At 43.4% G+C, this 21,277-nt stretch overlaps 1 protein-coding gene across 2 annotated transcripts in view; it reads right to left on the bottom strand.

The window, feature by feature from the left end:
- Positions 1 to 359: 359 nt before the first annotated feature.
- METTL15 (methyltransferase 15, mitochondrial 12S rRNA N4-cytidine) overlaps positions 360 to 21,277 on the bottom strand; it is a 142,412-nt gene continuing 121,494 nt past the window's right edge. For both annotated transcript variants that reach the window (XM_074997663.1, XM_074997662.1), the window contains exons 4-6: positions 19,438 to 19,629; positions 17,123 to 17,301; positions 360 to 1,786 (exon numbers count right to left, since the gene is read on the bottom strand). In XM_074997663.1, coding sequence (XP_074853764.1) covers positions 1,344 to 1,786; positions 17,123 to 17,301; positions 19,438 to 19,629 — 814 coding nt within the window. In that variant the 3' untranslated portion in view covers positions 360 to 1,343. The remainder of the gene's footprint in view (positions 1,787 to 17,122; positions 17,302 to 19,437; positions 19,630 to 21,277) is intronic.

Raw genomic sequence — 21,277 nt, forward strand, 5'->3', positions numbered from 1 at the left:
CATCTCTTACTTCATATTACTAATTTGCATCATCCAGGCCTACACTGGGGCCGTGTCTACACTAGCCCCAAAATTCGAAATGGCAAATGCAAATGGCCATTTCGAAGTTTACTAATGAAGCGCTGAAATACATATTCAGCGCTTCATTAGCATGCGGGCAGCTGCAGCACTTCTGCTCATGGGAATAAGGGAACTTCAAAAGTAGGTGGGGTCCTGTCGAAAAGGCGCCCCGTTGGGACGAGCTGTGCGGCGGCGAGGCGTGTCAATTTCGAAGTGTCGCGGCTGCCCACATGCTAATGAAGTGCTGAATATGCATTTCAGCGCTTCATTACTAAACTTCGAAATGGCCATTTGCATGGCCATTTTGAAGTTTGGGGCTAGTGTAGACACGGCCCCAGTGTTATATATCCAGGTATTTATGAGTAAATCACCAGTATCAAGCAGTGTAAAAGTATTATACGAACTAATTAGGATATTGCTATTACAATTTATTAACCACGGAGGACCCAGTTTTGACCTAATTTGTTCTGATGTGAATCAGGAATAAGTCTATTGATGTCTCTGGGCTTACTCCAGTATAAAGTTGGTGAGGTCAGAATCACACCTGGAGTTTTAAAAGCAGCCCATTTTCTTTTACAAGTTAGTGTAATAATTCAAATTCAGAGACAGAATTCAAGTTTGTCTTCCTCTAGATAACCAACCTACCAATTCATCAAAAGAGAAATTGTGGCACAGATTTGGATAATCCATAAAAAAAAAGGAACACTATTTTCTTTTCTTTCTTCTGTACAGGGATGGAAAAGTTGAAGTGGATGACATCTAAGCTTCTTTTATATCAATTTTTTAAATTGTTTAATGCATAAAACAGCCAATGATGTTTCTCATACAAGAAGTTTTAAATAGACTTCAAATTTAAGCTGTTTTAAAGAATACAGATGCTAACACAGTAAGGCGCAATATGATTATTATGGGACTGCAGTTGGAATTGTTCAATGGGAATTTATGTTGTGGATTAATGGATAGTTACAGACCTGTATTTTTAATTTTGTATGTACTAGTGCTGCTATTATAGGATTCTTAGCCTTGTTTTTCAAGAACTGTTTTTTGAAAGAAATTAATATGAGTCATGACCATTGATTTTAGCTTGTTTTACCATGTGATGTTTCACGTTTCAGTTCCACAGCTTAATTAAAACTCAGGATTGAAAATAGAAGTCAGACTCTTTCCTACAATATCAATTTTTAGTTTCCTTTTATTTTTCAATTTGACCATCTCTATATAATCTAAAAGATGAAAATTTACAAAAGCATCAAATATAAAGAGAAGAGCAGATAAATTTTATTTCACAGTTTGATTGCAGCTCTTAGTTTGGCAGACCGCCCTCTTGGGTTCTCTTGAACATCTGCGGCTTGGGGTGTGAGCACTTTTTTTTGTATACATGTCCACCTTGACTTGGATTTTTCACTGGAGAATTCTTTCACCTCTTGTATTGCAGCATTCTTTTGTTCTTGTCTTATCTTTTGTCTTATGTTAAGGTTGAATTTTTCTGAAATATCTATTCCTCGAAGGAATCGTTTGATGATACGATCCTCTAGCGAATGAAAAGAAAGCGCTACAAGTCGACCTCCAGGTTTCAGAAACTTCTCAGCTATCTTCAACCCCACATAGAGTTCGTGGAGTTCATTATTCACAAATATACGCAACGCTTGGAAAGTTTTGGTGGCAATATGTGCAGGTCTCTGAAGTAAGTCTTTTCGGGCATACAAAGCTGCAGCTGGAAAAGCATCTATTATGTAATAAAGGAAAAGACAGAAAGGAGATCAGATTAAAGTTTGGTCATGGAGTAGTTCTATAATGCTCTTCTGTACTGGAATCTTCTATCCTTTAGGAGAAAAACCCTGGTAATTCCACAAACTTTCTGTACTTCGCATTGCCTACTTTTGACATTAATACACTGATGTGTATTGACTTTAAAGAAAAGAATTTTTTGAACATTGAGTAGACACTTCCTCCTGTTACAACACACCTTTAAAACTGCCCTTGAAACTCTTTGTTATGTAAGCCCCATTTAAATGAACACTCCCATTACAGGATCAAATCATTGACATGAACTGCATCCTCAAATCCTTCAGAGTTGAAACACAAAGTGGTAAAGTTAATACACAGCAATAGCCATGAAACTGTGTTAAATTAAGTAGTATATATGCATAGACAGGTAAGATGCCCTAAAATCTGCATTGAGAATTAGTTTCCTATATCTTCATTAAAAATGTACACATTATAGTACGCTTGGGACCTGAGTGGTTCCAAACCATGGCATCTGCTGGAACAAAGGAGGTCAGTACCAGAGCCTCTGGTGTTGCCAGCTGCAGAACCTGCAGACCAGTAGAATCTGACAGCGGATGCAGCAGGAGGCACTGTCAGGTGTTCCCCAGGGATAGTGACATGAACCTGGGGAAACAGCAGAACTGGGAGCTATTGGGAAGCAGAAACAGAGAAAGAATTGAAGAAGTAGGTAGCGTGTTGAGGGGGGAAGTCCTGGCAGGCACAACGGGGATCCATGCCAGCTACAAGGCTAAAGCAGAGGCCCCCTACCTAGGAAAATCAGAAAAACTAGCTCGGACAGGGGCAGGCCAAACTGAAGAGCAGGAAAGTAATTCTGAAGGAATGCACCAGAGGTAGGACTCCCATGTGAAGGACCCTGGGTAGCAGAACAACGTGGGAAGCCCTTTCACAGGAGCACTAAAGGGAGGATTGTGGCAGAACACTAATAAACAGAACAGTAAAAAGAAGCATGAATAGCCAGCGATGTGATGACCCTAGAATACAGACACAGAAGTTAGGAGACTGGGGTCTGATCTGTCTCAGGTTGACAGGCTGGAGAATGGACTTTGAAATAAAGACAGAGGAATGAACTTGATGCAGAGTTTCAGGTGGTCCATCTGGAGATAACATCTCTGGAGTACAGATGGAGTAGTCCTGGTTTTTACCTGTTTTACTTTTCTGTGTGTGAAAACTGTCTCATTTTGAGGGACCCCCTTGAAACCTAAGAGGGCTTGAAGGAGGCTCTGAATGAGACTCATTTCTTTCCAGAGTGGAAGCTGGCAGAGAGCAGAGCCATTCGCTCTTCACCAGGCAGAACCATGGCATGGAGGCACTTTAAAGGCAACAGAACCCCTTTCTAAATCCAGAGCTCTGAGCTGCAGCCCCCTAAGCCCCTGTTTATAATCCAGCCCTGCTAATGGAACTTCCTTTTATAATCACTGGGGAAAAAAATGGGGGGCAGCATTACCTTCTTTGTCATTAAAAATATTTTGATAATCTTTGTCTTTTTACTACCTAAACTAACAAGCCTTTACAACCAATTTAAAAGTATTTTCTAACCCCTAAATAAACTGGACACTCCGCTATTCCCCTGGTAGGTAAGGGGAAAAAAGCAGAAGGGACCAGAATAAGAATCTTAAATTTCACAAATGTATCGGTACATGAAAAAAGAAAGATGCAATGCTAGCTCATTTGTACCAGTCTGTGGATGTTCTTTTAATTGCAAAACTTGGCTTCTTTTAAAAACTAGTCTTTGATTCTGCAAATTAAATCTGGAGTAGGCAAATGTAAGATACCAGATTGTGTGAGCATATCAGGCAGTCAGAGACCTATCTAAATTATATCTATCTCAATCTCCTTGGTCTGTTCTGATCTGGCTATGGTCTGAAGAAGTGGGTCTGTCCCACGAAAGCTCACCTAATAAACTATTTTGCTAGTCTTTAAAGTGCTACTTGACTGCTTTTTCCTTGATATGTGAATGCACTATCTAGATTCCATATTTTTCCTGACAATTAACTGTGCCTATAAATATTTGCAGGAGCAAAATGAGAACCTGGTTTTGAAAATAAGGACCTTAGGATAAAAACATTATAGTAATATAGAAAATAAAAATAACCAGAATACTGAGACACTTTTTTTTTTTTTTTTGCATATAAGCACAATCACCTGTGGAAGAAAATGCACAAATAGAACAGTAGAAAATATTACAGAATGTGATGCTAACATTCAGTAAAAAGTACAGTCACATTAAATCAAAACAGATACCCCTTTATTTGTGCCACACTGAGGCCAGAAATAAAGAATTTTTACTACCACACTGGCAACTAATATTTCCCCCTTTCAATTAGCCCAGTTTTTAATGCATTTGTACATGTGTAAATGCATGTGCTTGTTTAGCAGCACCTGACACTTTAGTGTTGCAGATTTATTAGAATTGGATGAGTTTGGTGAGACTTGATTATGGGGATGCAATTCAAAGAAAATGTTTTAGGAACTATGCGTGACTAATATAAGTTTTGTGTGTATGTGTGTGTGTATACACACACACACACACACACACACACACACAATACACACTATATATATATATGTATATGTATACACACACACAAGATATATACATATCTGTGTGTATATGTTGTGTTATACATGTGGCCCTGACTCGTTCCCATACAATTAACTCACATAACCATTATTTGTATATCATGCCTGCCCTAGACTGTAAGCTGTACAAAGTATGATCCAAATGTTGCTGATGATGAAGTGAAAAGTGGTTAATCCACCAATTCTAGCTGTCAGTGTTTTATGATATTATTTAGCTGTAATTTACCCCTAAATGTCTTCTAAGAGCCCAGTGAGCAGTGGAAGTGTTGGTAATGCTGCTAGACAATATTGACCTCTTGTGGTTTGTCAAATTCTCTTTTTTTAGCGCCAAGCAGGTGCCAGACTAGAGATGTTCAACCTGCAGCTGTATGTAGTGAAAAGACACTACATTCCTAGACCAGTGACTACTTGGTCACTCCGTTGAGATTGTCAACAGCTAATGAATTTCATTCTTGTCTGTGATTTTTTTCATATGGACATTGATCTACTTGGAACAGTTGTTAGCAGTCCAAACTGTATTTGAACCAGCAATCTAGGCATAAAAGGCTACAAATATCCCATTCTTAATTCCTTCAGTCAGGAGAATTTCAGGAGTCAGGAATTCCTCTTTGCTAAGTCACAAACAAAAACCATGCTAGCAGTATAAGAAAATCTTGCTTGGTAACAGGCACTGTTATTAATAATACAACAAAATTTGTATGGGAAGTCTGTAAAATGGATTTCATTCACAAAAACAGCATGCTTCTGGCTAGATTAATTATTTGAAATCCCAGTGAGAAAAATCATCATTTTTAGTTTTGGGATACCCTGATGCTACTTACACTTTTTAAAATCTAATAGATTCATATGTTAAAATGTACTGCAATTTTTAAGCTTATGAATGATATTAGCAACGTGCTGTGCCTGTAAATGTGAGGCATTAAAGTCCCCAGAGTGTGAGAAAGTGGTAGAGTTTAAAAATTAATTCAGACCATGCACCTGTTTGCTGGAATTCATCTGTTGAATTTGCATCACATTTAATAAGTTTCAGTGACGCAACTCATGTCCTTTTGTCTGGGCTCCCTTAATACAGTATTAATTCACACCCAACTGAAATTCTAGCAATATTACAAATTTCAGACTGTTAATTAAAGTCTGTGAAATTGGACAGATCTGGATAAAACTGGCTTTATCCAGTCAGGTTTTTTTAAAAAACCTTTTTATCATGTAATCTCTGACTTCTCTTAAGTTAAATCCAGATGACGACATGATCTCACAATGATTCATCAATAGGTTACAAATCTAAATGAAACCAAACAAAGTTAAGTTACTAGCATAAACTAATATATATCAAGGCACACTGCCCCTGAAATGAAATAAGAATTGCTGATCAATACAATAGAAGGTGAAAACTAAAGCTGTATTTCAAGAAGTTCAACATTCACATTTTTCAGCAAGGTTAAATTAACGCCCTATTAAAGTCTAAGCAGCTGTGGCAAAAATCCATGTAAGGAAGCATTTCCTGTTGATTCCCATGGACATGTTCATAAACCCCTTCTTTAGAACCCAGGATGTAAAGTATTTATAGAGGGCCTATCACTGTAGCATAGCAGGGTTTAAAACAAATAATTGTAAAATGGTTCCTTTGCTTATACAGCATGAAATCTGATTGTTCTCGGGAAGAGATGATGGATATAAATAATAAAAAGTAAAGGAGACCTGATGCTATTTCAAGTGGGTTTCATCAGGTGTTTAAGATCAGAGTACTATTTCCTATGGGTAGACATCATGAACAGCTTTACTAGAGCTAGACAGACAGGGAAACTACCTGCCAGTGCTCCTTTTTTAACTTCAAAAATAGCAAAGCCTTAGGTACCGACACCTAACATTTCATTTACACAACAACATCACAGTTCTTTTTGGTAGCATCCCTGCAGGAACTTGTGGCAAATGCTTCACATTTCCTTTTGTGGAAATGCATTCATGGGCACAACCGCACATGACTTTCCTTGGTCTTCTATGAATGGTCAGAAATAAATACCTTCTATGTTTGGAACAAAATACCCACCAACCCCTGAGAACATCCAACCCTAAATTTCTGGCTATTAACTGGGGTTTATCCAGGATATGGTAAAAGATAGAGATTCATACAGAAGGTTTTTGGAGATTAATGGGGAGGGCCCATGAAATAAATAAGTAGTTACAAGGACTAAAATTGCATTGTCTGTCCGTCCCGATTTTTTTCATCACTCAAGTCAGCCTACTCTGAGAAAGATATGTGAAGGTGTACATGTATTTCCAGACACATTCTCTCTCATTCAAGCAATGTCACATATTTTCTTCTTCCACTGCCTTGAAAAAGGTAGAGTCTCCAAAATCCTGAATATCAACTTTTTGAGTTTCCATGGCTCCGGACAGAGGGGTGGACAGCTTAACATGCTGAATTATACATTCATTTATCCTGGACATAAACCTTTGATACATAGACTTTCCTCTGTCCTGCCTACAGAAGGATTCTATGATTATGCTTCCTGATTTCACTTGAACCACTGCCTCGTGGTCATTTTGATGTGGATGTCAGGTGAAGGATCAAACTGTAACAGCATTGTAAATTGCTGGCGTTCTAAACTTATTCAAGGATGTTTGCCTTGAGGGTCTGAAATTGGAGAGCCATGGAATGAGGTAGGAGGAGGAGAGTGAGAAGGCAAGGAGGAATTGTTCCTGGAGGAGCTCGGCCAATGTGTGACTTGTTGCATGTTATCTCACAGGACTGACAAGGCACACGAAAGAACTGAAGAGAGCAAAACTGGTGCTGGGGTGCCAAAAATCAGCCTGATACCAAGAAGAGTGGTGTGCAGCAACATGACACCATGGTGAGAGAGGAAAAGAGAAGTTGACCAGTGTCAGGACAGGGACTGTCTCCAAGACTGAGATAGGTGCTGAAGGGTATTATGTTGTGGGGAATGGGACCGGCGTCGAGTATGGGATCAGTGCTGAGAATGAAAGCAGCATTGAGAACGAGACCAACATCAGGATCAGGATCGGTGCAGAGAACATGGCTCATGCCAAGACAGGGACTAGTATCAAGAGTGGGACCGGTGCTGGGACCTAGACCAGTGCCCAGACAGACGTGTCAAGAATAAGATCCATGCAGGGAGTGGGAATGCCAAGGAGGAGAGTCCTTTGGCACCACAGAAGAGGGTCATTGAGAGGCTGACCTGCGAAGGTCCTGATGAGAGGAACCAAAACGGTATGGGGAATAGGACAGAGTCCCCGAGCGGCAATGTGGTCAAGGCACAACTAGCGCCAGACAGATTCTGGAACCTGAGGATGAGCATTGAAGAGACAGCATTGAGACTGGAGAGGCATGGTGCAGAGCGTTGGAGCAAGAGGCAAGTGAGCTGAAGATCCGGAATCCAGATGAACTCTCAGTGGAGTTCCTGAACAGAGAATGGTCCAATGTTGAGCTAGATGGAGAAGTAGGCAGCAAAGGTGTCCAGCACTGTGAGTCAGAACAGCAACGTCTCGGATGGCTGTGCCAAGACTTGGGGTGCCTGAGGAGTCAGGTGATGGCACCTGGACAGGCTGAGTTAGAAGCACAGGCTTACCCCTGGATACTTACCAATGGGCAGAGTCCTCAGTACACACAGGGAGCTCATCATTTCTATGATCCCCCAGGTCACCCACTATATATCAGATATCGGTGAAGGATCAATTTGGCACCGGATCACCTCTGGGTGATACGAAGAGGATGGGACTCAGTGGGTATGATGCATGGGCATCAGGATCTTAAGCCCTGGGAATGTCCGGTACCCTCTGTGTCTAGGATGCTGCTGTCAACGGAGTGAGTGCTGACAACTTGGGTATCTTGGAGGCACACATTGGAGAGTGAAAATGGTGCCAAGCTGATAGTTTCAGGTGAGTGGAACCACTTCTGGGCATTGAGCCCAGCGCTGAGGATGGCATGCTGAGTACCAGGGATGGAGGTGTGGAGCCTTGCTGTGATGGTAGTAGTTGCTGGAGGCAAAAGTTACGGTCCTTATGAGACTGGGGCTTGAAACCCCAACAGATACAACACTTATCTGTTTAATGAGCTTTGACCAGACAATGAAGGCAGGAGTTGCAAGGGTTGCTCAATGGCATAGACATTAAGCAGTCAGAGCTTACTTAAAACCCTAGGATTTCTTCATTCCCTTAACCCCCAGAAGGGAAAATGTCAGAAGACGGGGCGAGACCTTCCCTACCCAACCAGCAGGGAAGACTAACTGAACCAAAAACAATGGTTATGTTAAACCTAGCTCTTTCAAGTTGCATAGAAAGAGCTAGGGAGCTGTGGCATAGCAACAGGTACTTCACCACACAATAGAACAGCCATTACGGACAGCAAGGCTGCTTCTGCACATGTGACCTCCCATCAGAGGTGGCACGATAATGAGGCAATTTGAAGCAGGCTAATGAGGCACTAATGTGCATATTCAGCACCTCATTAGCATAATAGCAGCTGCACAAATTTCAAAGTGCAGAGTTCAAATTGCAGATTGACAGTGAAGATGGAGGCAGCTTTGAAATAAGTGTCCCACTTCGACATTCCCTTACTCAGATCTAGTTCTGTGAGAGTAAGGGAATGCCAAAGTAGGGTGCTTATTTTGAAGCTGCCCCCATATACACTGGCAATCTGCAATTCGAAATCTGCACTTTGAAATTCATGCGGCCACCATTATGTTAATGAGGTGCTGAATATGCACATTAGCACCTCATTAGCCTTCTTTGAATTACCTCATTACCACGCCACTGTCGGAGGTGGCATGTGTAGAAGCAGCCTAAGAAGAGACCTGAGGGGTGCTGGGTTAGCTAAGTCATATATAGGCTTTTCATAGGTACCACTCCGGGGTAGTTTCTAGGGAAGACTTTCTGACAGGCATACATGTGCACGCTCACACATCCCTAACTTGAATAGAGAGGAGCAAACACAAAGAATCTAGAGAGTTCTCTCTAGCACAGACTGAAAGACCACCCTAAACCAGTTTTAATTACTTGCATGTTACATACAGAAAGATGTACAAAACACTTACGCTTACAAAAATGCTGGAAGACAAACTGTACTTATTAAAAGAAAAAAATAGTGTCAAAGTGTCATCTGATAAATTTTTTTGACATGCATGTTGTTATACATATATAAATCCTTGCTTTAAGTCACAGTAACCCATTCAGCACTATTACAAATTTGACCACCATCTTTTACATGGAACTGGGAATCTAGTGCTCTGTCTCTTTTACTTAGTTTAGTTAGCTCACAACAACTGAAATATTAACTTGTAAGGTATCTTAAGAAAAGAGAAGTTACTCACCGTAGTAACGGTGGTTCTTCGAGATGTGTCCCCGTGGGTGCTCCACAATAGGTGTCGGGCTCGCCCGGTGCCGCAGATCGGAAATCTTCCAGCAGTTTCTCCTGGATCGCGCATGCGCCAGCGCACACCGCTCCCTTGCGCATCCCCGGCCACATGCGCGATCCGGTCCCCGCCAGTTCCTTGACCAACCGCCTCGGATGCTCCTGAAAGACACTAGACAGAGATCTGAAGCGGGGAGGATGGGCGGGTGGTGGAGCACCCACGGGGACACATCTCGAAGAACCACCGTTACTATGGTGAGTAACTTCTTTTTCTTCATCGAGTGTCCCCGTGGGTGCTCCACAATAGGTGACTACCCAGCAGTAACCCAAGAAAGGAGGTGGGTAATCAGTTTATGTGCAGCTTGTCCCCGAACGGACTGCTGTCGAGAGGTGGGTATCCTCTTGGAATACCCGATGTAGGGCATAATGCTTGGCAAAGGTGTCATAGGATGACCAAGTCGCCGTCTACAGATGTCCTTCAACGTGATGCCCTTAAAGAAGGCTGTTGACGCCGCACCACCCTGGTGGAGTGAGCCCTGGGCGGGGCCAGCAAAGGAGTCTTTCAAAGCTCGTAGCACATTTTTATACAGGACACAATGTGCTTTGAGATACTCTGTGAAGAGAGACCTTCTCCTTTTGACCTGGGAGCGAGAGAGACTAGAAGCCTGTCCATTTTCCGGAAGGACTTAGTTCTGTCTATGTAGAAGGCCAACGCCCTCCTCACATCCAGGAGATGCAGGCATGCCTCCTTGCTGGAGCTGTGAGGCTTCGGGTAAAATGAGGGTAAAACTATTGGTTCGTTAAGATGGAACTCTGAAGAAACTTTTGGAACAAAGGCTGGGTGCAGCCATAAGGTTACTGCCTCCTTTGAGAACACTGTGCAGGGCAGCGTTGCCATAACTGCTGCGAGCTCACTCACCCTGTGAGCTGACGTAATTGCAAGGAGGAAGGTTGTTTTTATTGTAAGGAGACGTAGGGGAACCGTGGCTAATGGTTCAAAAGGTGGACCCGTGAGCGTGCTCAGCACCAAGTCCAGGTTCCACGATGGTGGAAGCGGTTTCCAAGGGGGGTACAGGTTTACCAACCCCTTCAAGAACCTGGTAACGATAGGATGGGCAAATACCGTGGGCCCCTCCTCTGTATGCCGAAAAGCTGATATAGCGGAGAGGTGGACTTTTAGCGAGGATAAGGAAAGTCCGCCCCTCTTGAGGTGCAATAAGTATTCAAGTATTATTGGTATAGGAACGGCAAGGGGAGCTAACTGCTTGGTGGAACACCAGGCTGTGAATTGAGTCCATTTCTGCTTATAAGTCTTCCTGGTGGAGGTCCTTCGGCTACTTTCCAGGACTTGTTGTACTCCCTCCATGCATGTACTTTCTAAAGAGCTGAGCCATGGATTAGCCATGCTTGTAGGCGCAGACTCTGAGGGTTTGGGTGCACTTTAGACCCCTGGGCCTGCGTGAGTAGGTCCGGCGCCACCGGTAGAGGGAGTGGTGGGCGGTCCGACATGCGCAGAAGCAAGGGAAACCATTGCTGCTGATCCCACGTTGGGACTACTAGTATCATGTGAGCTCTCTCCCTTCTGGCTTTCTGCAAGACCTTGTGGATAAGCGCTGTGGGGGGAAATGCGTAAAGTAGGGGGCCCTTCCATGGAATCATGAATGCGTCCCCCAGGGACGCCCGCCCCACTCCTGCCCTGGAGCAGTACTGGGGACACTTCTTGTTGTGCTGTGTGGCGAACAGATCGATCTGGGGAAACCCCCATGTATGAAAGATTGGTCGTAGCAGATCGGAGCAGATCTGCCATTCGTGCGTGAGTGTGAAGCGCCTGCTCAGCTGATCTGCTTTCACGTTGTGAGCGCCCGGCAAGTACGAGGCTTTCAACGTAATGTTGTTGGCGATGCACCAGTTCCACAGTCGGACTGCTTCCGCACATAGGGCACGGGATCTGGCTCCTCCCTGTCGATTTATGTAAAACATAGTGGAGGTATTGTCTGTATTGATCCCGACTACTTTGCCATATATGTATTCTCGGAAATGCTTGCAGGCGTTGAACACTGCTCTGAGCTCCAGTATGTTTATGTGCAGTGACTGTTCCGCAGGGGACCATAGCCCTTGCGTCACCTTGTCGCCGATGTGCGCTCCCCATCCTATGTGGGAGGCGTCGGTAGTAAGAAAAATAGAAATTTGTGGTTGGTGAAAGGGCACCCCGGCTACCAAGTTCTTGGGGTTTACCCACCACGCCAGGGATCTGCACACCTCTGTTGTGGGTGACACCACCCTGTGAACAGTGTGGGATGCCGGTTTGTAAACACTCGCCAGCCAATGCTGCAGGCTTCGCATGTGCAATCTGGCATTCTGTACCACAAATGTTGCTGCCGCCATATGGCCCAGCAGCTGTAAGCACGTTAAGACCGGCACCGTGGGGCTGTATGTAATGACTTGCACCAGCGAACTGATGGCGCGAAAGCGGGCGTCGGGTAGGTACACCCTTGCTGTGATAGAGTTTATGCGTGCCCCTATGAACTCTATGTCCTGTGTGGGGTAGGTCTTTGACTTCGTGAGGTTGATGACTAGGCCCAGCAAAGAAAACATGTCCGCTGTGACGCGTATCATGCATAGGACCTCTGCCTTCGAGGCCCCTTTCAATAGGCAGTCGTCCAGGTATGGAAATATGAATACCCCCTGTCTGTGCAGGTAGGCTGACACCACTGCCAGGGTTTTGGTAAAGACTCTGGGGGCCGAGGAGAGGCTGAACGGAAGAACCCTGTACTGGAAGTGTTCCTTGCCAACCATGAAGCGGAGGAAGCGCTTGTGTGCCGGGTGGATCGTTATATGAAAGTAAGCATCTTGTAAGTCGAGGGCTGCAAACCAATCTCCATCGTCCAGTGCCGTGAGTATGGAGGCGACTGTAATCATCCGAAAACGTTGCTTGCGCAAGTAGCGGTTGAGGCCCCGAAGATCTAAGATGGGCCTCCAGCCTCCTGTTTTCTTCTCTGTGAGGAAGTAGCGTGAATAAAATCCCTTCCCCTGGAATTGTTCCAGCACTCTTTCCACCGCCCCTATGAACATAAGGTGGTCCACCTCCTGTTTGAGCCTCGCCTCGTAGGTAGCATCCCAGAGGTGGGACCTGGAGGGAGGCTTCGTCGGTGAGAGCGACTGGAAAGGGATCGCGTAACCCATGGCTATGATCTCCAGCACCCATTTGTCTGCGGTGATCTTTTGCCATTGGGATTGAAATGGTCTGAGGCGATGATGGAACATGAGATGAGAGTGGCATTGCGCGATGGGAGTGATAGTGCAGCCCTCGACATGCCCGTCAAACTTGTTGCCTTTGGGCCTGTCCCGAGGGTGTATGGCTTTGTTGGGAACGTCACCTGGGAGTTCTGTACTGTTGCTGCTGTTGATGTCGCCCTTGGTCGTAGCTCCGTTGATACTGCACACGCTGTGGTTGGTACGGGTAGCGTCTTTGCTGAGGGTAATATTTTTGCTTCCTATATGGAGGGGTATAAATACCCAGGGTTCTAAGTGTAGCTCTCGAGTCCTTACTGGAGTGGAGGACCGAGTCGGTTGAGTCTGCAAACAACTTTTGCGTGTCAAAGGGAAGATCCACGATCTTCGCCTGTAGATCCCTCGGGATGCCCGATGTCTGGAGCCAGGATTCTCTACGCATGACCACTGCTGTAGCCGTTGAGCGTGCCGCCGTATCTGCCACATCCAGGGCGATCTGGACTCCCGTCCTCGAAGCTGTGTAGCCCTCTTGCACAATTGCCTTCAACACCGGCTTCTTATCTTCTGGAAGTGAATCCATGAGAGAAGTAAGCCTGGAGTAATTATCAAAGTTATGGTTCACTAGGTGTGCCGCATAATTTGCCATTCTCAATAGCAGGGTGGAAGAGGAATATACCTTCCTGCCGAACAGCTCTAACTTCTTGGCATCTTTGTCCGATCCCCCCCGATTTGTATTGAGAAGCCTTTGACCTCTGCTGGGACGATTCGACCACCAATGAGTTCGGTTGTGGGTGACTGAAGAGGAACTCCACGCCCTTTGCTGGGATGAAGTACTTCTTATCCGCTCTCTTGTTCACAGGCGGAACAGAGGCCGGAGTCTGCCATATGGTAGTGGCTGACTCCATAATGGCTTCGTCCAGCGGGATAGCAATTTTGGATGAAGTTGGGGGTCTCAGATTTTTCAGGAGTTTGTGATGTTTCTCCTGCACTTCTGCCATCTGAATGCCTTGCGTGAAAGCCACCCTTTTAAACAGCTCCTGAAACTGTTTAAGGTCATCCGGGGGAGTGACCTCCCCGGGGGCCATGGCCTCATCTGGAGAGGACGAGGAGGAACCACTAGGGTAAATTTCCCTCGAACTCTCAGGTTCCTGCGGCCGATGGTACACCTGCTCGCTGAAGGATTGTGAAGGAAAGTCTCAGGGTTCTAAAATTAACTCCCCTTGAGATAACTGAGTTTCCATCCCCGAACGGGAGTGCCCACGGGGGTATTGGATGGCCGGGGGAGACTTGCCCCTGGGCGTAGGCCTGGGGTGTCTGTGTCCAGCATGATAAGAACGACCATGGCGGCACGGGTCCGGGGACGGAGACCTGGACCACTCTCGGGGTGTGTATCCCCGATGCCTGAGAGAGCGAGACCTCCGCGATGACACAGATAGCGGTGACACTGGTTTGTGACAGTACTCCAGTGGATCCAGGCCCAGAAAGGGTGAAGGTGGCCCAAGCCATGGTGACATTGGTTGGAGGAATGGAGAAGGAGGTTCTGGATAGGCCGGAGGAGACCCAGGCCTTCTGGGCGGCATGTGTAGCACAGTGGGAGGGCTTGTTGCTAGTAGCAGCGCAGCCCTGTCCGGAGAAGGGCTGTGGTGCCGGGCTTTTGCTTTCGCCTTTCCCCTCCCCTGCGGGGCTGGCACCGCCCCCTCCTGTGCCGGGGATCTCGGCCCTGCTGTCGGCGCCGCGCTCAGCCCGCTCAGCTGCGGTGCCGCGCGGATAACGTCCTCCGGTGCCTGCAGGCTCCGTCCCTGTTGGCCCTGCACCGCTGGTACCACAGGGGTCGGTGCCGCCTGTGGCGGTGCCGCCAGTTCCGGCGCTTGCCTTGCCGATGCTCTAGGCGCTGTGCGTGCCGGCTGTTTCGTAATCGGAGGCTCAGCCTCTGCCACGTGCGCTGCCGCAGTGCCGCTTGCCTGAGTATGTGGCTGGGGGCTGTGCACTCCGCCCATCCCGCTCACTGAAACCACCGGCAGGGATCGAGCTGTGGAGAGCTTCCTCTGTTTTTGCACCGAGGGGGTGAGAGAAGCTGCCTTGCTCTTGTGAAACCCAGAGGGCTCTTCTGATTGCCTCTCCGGCACGTCTGGCTGGAGGGCCTTATCAAACAAGAGCATTTTAAGACACATTTCTCTGTCTTTCCTGGCCCTGGCCGTGAGCTTAGCACAGTGGGAACACTTCTGGGTAACGTGTGATTCCCCCAGGCATTGGATGCATTCACTATGCCCATTGGAGGCCGGCATAGCTTTGCGGCAGGACTCACACTTTTTAAAGCCTGAAGAAGCCATCGTGGTGAGTCTGTACTGTTAATAGGGTACTTAGCACCTAGTCCGTGCCTGTTTCCCCGAATCGCGGACACCCGCCTGCAGGCAGCGGGCGGCCTACTGGCCTTCACGTCCACTCCTCTTCTCCGCTCCTCTCTCTCTCTTTTATTATTTTTTTTTTAATACTCTCTTTGTCCTCTCTCTCTCTCTTTTTTTTTTTTTTTTGAAAAGAAACAACAATCTACAACTAAAAACACTGTCTAATCTGACTCTGGCCGTAGCCTGAGCGGATTCCGTCTGCAGCCGATGGCGGTTGAGAAGGAACTGGAGGGGACCGGATCGCGCACGTGGCCAGGGACGCGCAAGGGAGCGGCGCGCGCCGGCGCATGCGTGATCCAGGAGAAACTGCTGGAAGATTTCCGATCTGCGGCACCAGGCGAGCCTAACACCTATTGTGGAGCACCCACGAGGACACTCGATGAAGAATATACCTTACCAAAAATGTGGCACATCATCAGTGTAGCTACTCTGAGTACATAACCAATGACATACTTTTTCAATTAACAGCTCTATAAAGAAGCATGTGTCTGACAAGCAAATTAAATCACAAATACTGAATTCTGATGGAAATTACAATTTTTTAAACATATAATTGCCAGGTTTTATTGAAGGTTTATATATTGATCAACTAATCTAGCCTTTTGTCATTTTTTTCCATATGCCATGCCTATAATGTGATCTTTCTACAGTAATATTATCTTTATACTTCTTCCAGAGATTTCATGATTCCGGGTCTTGTATGAGTAAAATTTAGATGTGCCTGATTTCACCATATAATTGCCTAAACAGCCTATATTATTAATATGGTGCTAAGGCTTTAATAGGAAAGTTCTACATGGACCTAAGAAGAATTATTATGAAATGACCATTAATTTTAAGGAGCTTCTAAATAAAATTTGCCATTATCCCTAGTGTAAAGTGCAAAAATATGGGTAGCCCATAAGCAACCCAAACACATACTTCTAAGATTATTTAATAACTTTTCCATAATTAATAAGTAAACAGTGACTGTAAATCATAATATATTGCATTAGAAGGTGGTTTATCTCCCTACAGATACAAGAATTCCTGCTTTAGATTTATTTCTGACAAGAGTAGGGATTCTCCAATGGAATTATCTTAGGCATATACACTGTTCATTGCCTAGGAAAGCTTTCATCATATGGCATACCTATGAAACACTTCCTGCCTACAACAAAGCACTTCCTAGCTACATTTAGTTCAGGTTTATGGTGAATTGCAACTAAGATGAAGTACTTCATTAAGCCCTCCAGGCAGATCTAGTCAGCATTCATAAAGGGAAATAACCCACATATCGTTTTATTCTTAATTAGCGGGCTGTTTAGAAAAAAGACATGAGCTAATCTATTTTATTTTAGTCATTGGGCAATGTCACGGTACTAATCCCCTCCCTCCCAAAAAAAAGTAGAGCTGATCATTGAGAGCTTATCAGCAGTAATGATAAAGAATTCCCTTTATGGCTGTCATTTTATGTTCCATCTTGGTGGGCAAAAGTGATAAATCACTTCATGTAAAGTCTATTCTTAAACTAATCAGCAAGCCACAGTGTAAAAAATGGGAGCTTACAAAACAAAACAGAAAAAGCTGACATCAGAGAAAGATAGACAAGATTAGATGCTGTATGATTTCAAGAACAAATAGATCCCTCTGGGACTTTGGGGATTAATATTTTTCTCTCTCAGACACTGTTCAGAATTAATGAGGGTACCTGCAACAATGCTGGCAAGCTGCTGAGTTCTGGTGATCGGGTAGATGCTGCGTGCCTGAACAACTGCTGAAGCTATTTTCTTGGCATGCCTCTCCTCCCCGTATGTTCTCAGGATGGACGCAAGCGCCTGTTGATCTAAAGCATTCACAACATCAGCAGCGGTGGGCATGTCAGGGTACCTACGCACAAGAAGAGCCAATTAGTTCACTGACGTCAGTTTTCATTGACAAGAGGTGAAGCTTCATAGCATTGAGACATAAAGTCAAACACACACACTGCATACAAGTGCGTTTGAGGTTTTAAAATAAGAGAAAGCAATCCTGTGAAAACGGAAATAGCTTTACCTTTTAAATCCTGCCTTATTACTTCAGATGGAGTGTCTTCCTTAACCTTAATTAGCAATAAAGAGCAGCTGAAACTTCAAGCACTCCTGTAAACTTTTAACATTAATGAGTTGACACAGATTAGCTATAGTTCAAATGTGTTTCGAAAAATTAAAAGGTTGTAAGTCTGCCTTTATTTAGACGTCTTCAAACAGGAACTCATTCCTTATGTGTTGATTTGAGTCATCTTGTATTATTCGTTCTGTTTTCTGTTCAGAGGATACATGACCTTATCTCAAGCATTTTTCCTCTTATGCAGAGCTATGAAAAATGATCACTTATGAAGACAATTTCTCGTATTGTCACCTAAAAGTATCACAATTTTAATTCAAGAGTTATTTTGAAAGAAAAGGATATTTGTACTATCTACCAAAAGACAGAAACATTATTTCATAGTTGTCAATATTTCTTTGCCTCCACAAATTTCTATACAGAAATCATTCAAGATCTTTAATATACACTGCATGTGTGTGGATATTCACTAATGTGCAGAGACTACTCAATCTGGTTCAACTGTTTCACTGACTTGCCTCTTCTACAAAGAGACTGACAGAATATTTTCAGTATTTTATTACTTCCCCACCATATCTTACAGGATATAACCAGACTTAAGATACTATTTGCCCTTTATATTTATCAGCAACTGTACAGTATATGCCAGTTTTCTCCCACTCACTCTTAATTTTTTTCACACAAGTTAATAGACCAGAAGAGATGATATAGTGGTAAAAACTTCACCTTTACATTCCTTGAAACTACTGTCTTGAACCCCAGTAAGATCTCAGCAATTCGTACTAGAGTTGACTACACCGAGTATCATGCAATTTACTGTGACAATCTTTGAGATAATTTCTTAGAAACTAAGGTCCGTTGGCTAGTCTCAACATAACCAACATCATGGCTCATATTCTAAGAACATAATTTTGTCCCACTATTCTTGGCTAGAATTTCCCCTTCCCTTCACTGAGACATCACATGCTGCACCCCTATAATTACCATCATCCATGCAACAGGGATGAGTGTATATTTGGTGTTCAATGTAAAAAGGCATATTCCTCATGAAATGCACTGGACTCCTTACAGGTGACAGGTGGTATATACGTAGAAAATATCCTATTTACCATTATAATTGCATCCGCCTTCCAGATTCTACTTAGCACTGACTTTAATCAATTAAATATAAAAAGTTTATATTTGGGGTCTAATTATTAATTTTAGTATAAAGTAAGTCATTCTGAGCTGCTTGCTGTGAAACACAGGGCAACATTAATGCCTGGCTTATAGTAAACCCGCATGCAGTGGTAGAATATTTAATGCCTTGAAAGCAATGTTGCCATTGTAATTTAATTAATAGGCTCATTGCATTTTCCTTGTAGAGGTTAGCACTTGCCCATCTTCAGAGTAGCTACCAAACAAACAAACAAACAGCCCCCAAAACAAAAAAAAAATGTTGAAACTTCATGTATACATAAGCATCCTCATTCCACCTAGATGATAAACTACTTTCACAGTTACAATTACATTTATATCCTAGATCATGTGGAGACTTAGTTTCTTTATAGTCTGATTAAAAAAATTAAAGATGGTTCTTTTATTATTATTGTTACTCATTGCTTTTAAACTTTAATAATGTAAAGACTAAGAATCAAATTCTGATCTTCTATCATTGAAATACCCAGTGAAGATTCTTCTACCCAGACGTACCTTTGGTCTGAATTGATACTGGAGGTAAGTGAGATTGGAATCTGGCCCTAAATCGTGAGATGTTGGTAAGCCTCTATGGCAAAAGAACAAAGCTGATTTATTATGTATGTGCAGAGTTAGATGTGGGTGTGTGATGGGAATTCTGCAACCTAAAAAGGAAATTAAATTCAGAGTGTTGTTGAGAAATTGATTTCTTGTTGTGAGAAGAAATGTTTGATCAATACATACCTGTCACTATCCATCCTCATATCCAAAGGGCCATCCTTTCGCAGGGAAAAACCTCTTTCGGGAGTATCAAGCTGCATAGAAGAACACCCCGCATCCAAAAGAACTCCATCTAGCATCCCTGGCTCCATTCCAGCTGACATTAACAAGGTTTCTGCTTGGCTAAACTGTCCGAGCAGTGCTCGAATCTGTTTCCTATAAGGGGATAAAAAGTCTCAATCTGAATGCTAATAGAGTAATATTTCTTCCATTTTAAAGTAGGAAAAAAAAGAAGAGGTAAAATTCGCAAAACTGCTTTGGCTTCTCAGTCCTATTTTCAAAACAGACTCATTAATTTAGGAGCCTAAGTACCAACGACACTTAGACATATAAGTTATTTTGAAAACGGGACTCAGGTACTAATGAAAGTTTTATCTAAGTTGTAGTTTTGTTCTCAAACCAGATTTACATGAATGTAACTCCACTGACTGCAACAAATTACTCCAGTTTTCAGCTAGTATCAGGGAGAAGTGTCTACTATTGTACTCAACCAAATGACAAAAAATGAGAAAAATAAAAAACAAGACTATTAAAAAAAACAAAAATAATTTAAAAATTCCATCACAAAAAAAATTACAATCACAGTCTGTTAACTAATAGAACTGGTATCCATATTCAATTTATCCATGAGCAGCAAGGCTAGAAAATATTTGGAATAAACATCTATTACATGAAGGTTATTTGCCTCCTCACAAACAGTCTAAATTTAAAACTTTACATACATCATTATATGTGTATAACAATGTTCACTGTAATAAGATTAGGATTTGATAGCCCAGAAAAGACTTATGATTCATTTGATATGGCTACTCAGACACTCAATATTCTGGCCAATTTGCCTGAACATTTACAGATGATTAGACTTCCAGTGGTACTTTCTTTTTGTGACACAAAGACTGTATCTAGTTCCTCCTTGTGGTTGGGGTTTCTTTGTTACTTCTTTTTTCTTCAGCACTGCCAATTTTTTAGTTCTCTGGTTTAACCTGATTCAATGTACATGTCCCCAGAACTGAATAGTGTAGCTGAAGTGTGAGAAACAGTCCCTCACCCCTTCCAACTAGTATGTTAATAATAATGCAAAAAACAGACATGACAAAGTGGGAGTATGTGTCTTATCTATATTATGTTATGAAAATGGTGTACATCTCTACACGAGTTTCACAGAATCATAGAAAGGACCAAAAGGTCACTTAGTTTAGTCCTCTGCACTCAAGTCAGCGTAAAGCATCATCTAGATTACCCCAGACAGATATTTATCTAACTTGTTCTTTAATATCTCCAATGAAGGAGATTCTACAACCTCCCTAGGCAATTTATTCCAGTGCTTAAGCACCCTGAGAGTAAGGAAGTTCTTCCCCAATACCCAACCTAAACCTCCCTTGCTGTAATTTAAGACCATTGCTTCCTGTCCTATCATTAGAAGTTAAGGAGAATATATGTTTATGGAATTTATGATGGGTCACTTCCTGTGGAATTACATCAAAAGTGTGGTTGGAGGAACACACAGAAAAGGTAAAACAGTGGTCAAGGCTCATCCCAACAAACAAACAAATAGCTAGGTTTATAGCCAACAAAAGACTGTTCTACCTTAACTGTGGTGACAGTTTTCTGCTAGGGCTGAGATGACAGAGCTCATCAGGAACACCAATATATTTGAATACCCAGGGTGTAGAAAAGAACGGAAGTTAAGTGAATGGCCAAAGACTACTCAGACTGGATGACTAGGGAATACATAGAAAGGGAGAGCTTGCTGTGAACAGTATAGTTCGCTTCTCACAGCTGAGAGAAACTTGCAAAGGCTGTC

Source organism: Carettochelys insculpta, chromosome 6 (assembly GCF_033958435.1).
Source record: "Carettochelys insculpta isolate YL-2023 chromosome 6, ASM3395843v1, whole genome shotgun sequence".
Taxonomy (NCBI): domain Eukaryota; kingdom Metazoa; phylum Chordata; order Testudines; family Carettochelyidae; genus Carettochelys; species Carettochelys insculpta.